Consider the following 5,173-nt stretch of genomic DNA (forward strand, 5'->3'; position numbering starts at 1 on the left):
GTGCCATATTGCACATGGTGATAGTCCATGTGTAACTATATTGTGACTCATGTCGTTGTCATTGCTTTTCTTCATAAAAAATTGCTCGTGACACAAAGGATTGATGAAATAGTCTGTCATCCAAGGGGAGACGTGAAAGAGCATATTTCCTATTAAAAATTCCCGAAGTATGTGCTCCCTTGGACACTTGGCGTGCCACCATACAATGTTTTGCTAGTATTTAGTCATGTAAAAGGATCAACACATCTCAGTAATCATGAAGGAGTACCATATTTATTTCATACCATTGTAAAATGATTTTTAGTGTTTCCTACATTTTTTGACGCCAAGTACATGAAAGCTTGAACAATCACACGCTATTGACTTGATGTATTTAAGATGTATCTGCAACAAAGTCTTGTATCACAACCCTTACTGCGATGGGAATCCTAACTGAATGGGTATTTCCATCTGACCATGTCAAGCTTCCAAAGGTAAACCCACCTTGCACTTTCCTCCTTGTAGTAAACGACACTGTAAATGCCATGCTTGTGCTACTTTCTTTGGTGAATGTGATCACAGATGGCTCCACGGACATGACTACTCCCGCTGGAGCTTCAAGCACCGCATGATAAGTCGTTCCAACCGCCCCCACATTTGTGACAATGCGCTGAACTGTGACATGGTCCTTCAGGTCTGGAATAGCGATTGAAGGGAGATTGAGATTGAGCTGGTAGAACTCACAACCATGGACCAATCCAAGGGTGCAGTTAAAAAACTTATTGTATTCTCTTGCATCCATGTCGTAAACCAAGCCAGGGTTAGCGGCTCTGTCAGGATCCATGTGGCCACCACCAAAGTCGAAGGGATCAGCTACCTTCCTCGGGACCGACTCTGCTTCGATTGGCACACCGAAACGACCGGTCACTGATGCTGTAATCATTACCAAGAAACAAGTTAGTCATATAAGATAAAATAGTCAAAATAACTTTCCATACACACACTATGCATACCTGTGGTAACGATTGCGGATTTGATCATTGCAGGCGACCAATCAGGGTGAAGTGACTTAAGCAATGCGGTCACCGCGGAGACATGTGGGCATGCCATGGATGTACCGTCTAGTAACTCATAAGAATCGTGCACAGCTGCCAAGATGCCGACACCTGGTGCAGTTATGTCGGGCTATGCAAACATCCATATTAATTCCCGAGACAATAGAAGCTAATTAGAAGAACCGCAAGTACAACTATTTTTCGGTGAGATATGAATTTCACATCTAGAGTACCTTGAGTATGCCCGGGAACAGTGGACTCGGGCCTCTTGAGGAGAATGAAGCGACCCTTGGTGATAACACCCCGTCTCCGACAACGGTCATGGCAGGTGACACCTTCACGATTGGACTCCTATCATGACAGACGACATGCACAAATTAGTTTTAGGAGAAAGAAAACATATCCCCCCCTGTTTGAGGCAACCCTGACATGTTCTTACTCTGTGATCGCCAAGTATGATTCAATTCTCTGTGCGGTTTCGTAGTCTACTACAACACAGGGCATGCCACCCTTGCACATCGGAAGGAGGTTCGTGGTGTACTGCGCGAAGATGAGGCCCTTGGCTCCGGCACCCACAGCACGGTTGATGGTGAGGGGCAGCTCTACCCGAGGTAGAACGCTGGGCGCCAGCCACGGTGCGTAGCACAAGACAATCTTGCCAGTCACGTTGCTTGATGCCAACAACTCCGCGGTGCAGCTGTGCCAAAAGTTTTGAGCTGAATGAATATGGCCGGACAAACTATGGCAATAATAACAATCTAACGTGTCGATCGAATGTGTATGTCGCTACCTTTGCGCATGAACAAGCTCCTTAAAGCCGTCATTGTTCAGAGTTGAGTTGTAGTAAAGAGACTTTCCCTATGTTTAAGATCGAAGACAAATCAGAGAGTAAGTTTCCCTGGAGAGAACTGAAGAGTACGAGCACGTTAAGGCCTTGTTTGGAACCATCCAAATTATATAATTCAGTTTTTATAATCTATTATGTCTCCAAACAGGACCGATTATGATGTAGATTATAAAAACTAGATGGATAGATTATTAAAAACTCATAATCTACTCTACACCAGCTAAAATCAGATTATCGATTGCTAATGACCCATTACCCTTGTAAAGTTGAAGATAATTACATTCCTAACACCGCCACTCTCCTCTTTAAAAAAAACAGAGGGTAGACAGGTCATTATGCAATGTAAGACCTGAATTACAGTTTATATAATCTGGCCTTCAAACATGTCCACCTAGATTATTTTTATAAACCAGATTATATAATCTATCTTTATAATTCAGATTATCATAATCTCTATTATGGTTCCAAATACGGCCAAGACAAGCTAAGTGATAACAAACTCGGTAGATTTTTTCTTCTCGCGTGCATTTGAGCCGAGTCAAGTTGATTTGTTAAAAGTATGCGATTATATTTCGACTCACGCTAGTTCAACACCGGGCATATCGTAATATTGACTTTATATATAAGCTAAACCGATATACGATCATGGTCGGTCAACTGCGTGTTATCTCAACTATAAAATACGAGTAGTTTCTTATTTAATCTAGCATGTGCAATGATGTTTTTGTGAGCATATGCAATGATGTTTCCATCCCTTGAAAGTGAACGTATTTGGTGATGCATTTTCCTATGCTTTAATATCAAAACTAATAAATGCTAATATCGATCGCTTGTACGTACCACTAGTTTTTCTTTGTTTCCGAGAGATATTAGGGTTGGGTAGTCCCGGTCGATGGTGCTAGCAGCCACTGTCGTCACCCATGGCACAACATTCGCCACCGTTTGTGGCACCGGGCCATCGTTCCCGGCGGAGAAGACAACTGAGATCCCTCTCAAGACAGCATGTAGTGTCCCGGGAAACTCGTGACCGGCACCCCCTCCAAGTGAGAGGGATAAGACATCTACTCCATCGTGTATGGCATCGTCAATGGCCGCGAGGATCATGGCGTCACTACCTCTTATGCGGGGCCCCCATAATGCCTTGTAGATTGCTAGCCGTGCACGTGGTGCTCCGCCACGGGCCGTTCCGGTGGCTAGGCCGCCATAGCTCACACCTTGGACTTCTTTACCTGCGATTGTCGAGGCGACATGTGTGCCATGGCCATGGAAGTCCCGAGGCGACATATACTCTCCCTTGAGATTCTCAGGGTCAGCTCCCTTGGAGTACCAACGTGCGCCGATGATCTTTCTGTTACAACTTGTTGCATTGAATGCCTGCCCGATCTGACATATGCCTTTCCACCGTGCCGGGACAGGGCTATATCCGTTATCGTCAAAGCTTAGTGATTCAGGCCATATGCCTGCAACAAAAACATCCACACAATCAACATATGTCCATTTCTAATGCTTGGCTTGGGTTTTGACAACTTTTGGATTTAATCTTGAATTTTGATTAAAAACCTGAATCGATCACCCCAATGATGATATCTTCACCGTAATTCGCTTTTCGGAGGAGGTCAGTTTGTTGTGGTGATTTGTTTCCAAGGCCAAGGAAGTCCCAACTCCGAGTTGTGTGCGCCTTGTGGTAGGTGTTAGGTTTCACACTTATAACTTCTGGAAATTCTACATTTGCAACATCCAATGTGAATTATTTTTCTACCAATCGTGCCAATAACATATGAAGAGACCCTGCAAAAAAAAAACATATGAAGACATGAAATGTTTATATATGGCTTACTTGCCAACGCCACAACTTGGGTTTCTGTGAGCATTGCCGCGAACCCGGAGAATCCATGCTTATAGCTGTAAACTATGGACTTCAATGATTCATCCTTGCTGTTGCGGACAAGACATAATGTTAGCATGGTACTTATATCTAGTAAGGTGGATTACTAGGTAGCCAGTACCTCCCAAGTACGGAGGTTAGTATGTCATGGTGCGACGCGGTAACAGCAGATGGATCGTCATGTTTCTTCTCCCCCATGTACACTATGTAGAGCTGAAATTAACATACGAATAGGGGTAAAAAAACAATTTCCGAACAAGCCCAAGATAAAGTCTTGGAACAAATCCGAAGATAAAATCTTACTTTGCTCGACGCATTCGCCGAAAGAGGCAACAGCGTGACCAGTAGCAGAGCACAACAAGAGAAAGCTATCCTCGAATCCATGTCTGATCTCACGAGTGTTATGTTCTTCCCTCCTGTCGCTCGTATGTATATATAGCATAGGAGCCAGATGCTATCCATGGGGTGCAAGAAGAAAGAACAGTTCAAAAGAACATTCCGTTTTTCTAGGTGAAACACGTGATCGAGGAAAATTTTTGGACCAAACGACCCTGTCTTGTCTACCGCCATTAAACAACTTGAAACAGGCAGTATTCAAGTTTCTGATAAAGTCTTAATGGCACGAGGTCGACTTCGAGACAACTAGCTTCGTTTAATCAGTGGGCATAAAAGATTATGCATTGTCAGTGTTAGGTGGCACGCACGTGAGGAAGATATAGGAAGCACCGTGCTCATCGGGCATCCAGGCCGCGTCCATGTCATGACCCCAGCGCTTTGCTGGGTCTTAAAAGAAAACGTTAGAGCAACTTCAATGGGCTACCCAAACAGACCTAAATTTTGTCCATTTTTTGTTTGTCTGGGTCATCCGTTCGCCTGACGGATATGAGGAGGACAGTGAATGCTCTCAACGCACATACGTAAAAGCGGACAAGCGTTTAGCAGCACCACGATGGGCACCTCCTCACGCCGCCCATCCGCTCCCCATCGCGCCTTCCCTCCGCTCCCCTAGTGCCGTCCCTTTGCTCGTCCTCGCTAATGGTCACCTCCTCGTGCCGCCCCTCTCCTCCCTGTCGCATCGCCCCTCTCCTTCCCATCGTGCCGTCCATCCGCTCCCTGTCGGCCGCCCCTCTCCTCCCCGTCGCTCCCCCTTCTGTCGCCCCTCCGCCCCCTTGCGCCGTCTCCGGTTCTTGTCGGTGCCGAATGTTGAGTAAATAGACAATTTTTCGAGTAGATTAATCCATGAAATAATTACTAACATGGCAATGACTAGGTTCATGACATACTGATCACGGAGTATATACTAGCAAGTACTACGCATATAGCAGAAACATCTACGCATATAGGCAGTACTACTAGTGCAGACAGAAACAGGAGAGAGACAAACATATCATACCCTCCGATCGGCCA

The 5,173-nt window shown here is 45.2% G+C and overlaps 1 protein-coding gene across 1 annotated transcript; it reads right to left on the reverse strand.

The window, feature by feature from the left end:
- Positions 1 to 277: 277 nt before the first annotated feature.
- On the reverse strand, positions 278 to 3,806 carry LOC123439594 (subtilisin-like protease SBT3.9). The gene is made up of 8 exons (XM_045116287.1): positions 3,719 to 3,806; positions 3,442 to 3,603; positions 2,722 to 3,341; positions 1,825 to 1,892; positions 1,474 to 1,731; positions 1,268 to 1,385; positions 993 to 1,164; positions 278 to 912 (listed from the first exon to the last, which is right to left on the reverse strand). Exons 1-8 carry the CDS (start codon positions 3,750 to 3,752, stop codon positions 374 to 376), a joined length of 1,971 nt encoding a protein of 656 aa, XP_044972222.1. The 5' UTR covers positions 3,753 to 3,806; the 3' UTR covers positions 278 to 373.
- Between the last annotated feature and the right edge of the window lie 1,367 nt (positions 3,807 to 5,173).

The sequence above is a fragment of the Hordeum vulgare genome, chromosome 3H (genome assembly GCF_904849725.1).
Source record: "Hordeum vulgare subsp. vulgare chromosome 3H, MorexV3_pseudomolecules_assembly, whole genome shotgun sequence".
NCBI classification, from domain to species: domain Eukaryota; kingdom Viridiplantae; phylum Streptophyta; class Magnoliopsida; order Poales; family Poaceae; genus Hordeum; species Hordeum vulgare.

Coding starts and splice junctions, on each gene's coding strand:
- LOC123439594 (XM_045116287.1), bottom strand. CDS start 3,752: ATGCTCACAGAAACCCAAGTTGTGGCGTTGGCAA. Junction 1,386..1,473: donor TCATACTTGGCGATCACAGA/GTAAGAACATGT, acceptor CTGTCATGATAG/GAGTCCAATCGTGAAGGTGT. Junction 913..992: donor ATCCGCAATCGTTACCACAG/GTATGCATAGTG, acceptor TAATGATTACAG/CATCAGTGACCGGTCGTTTC.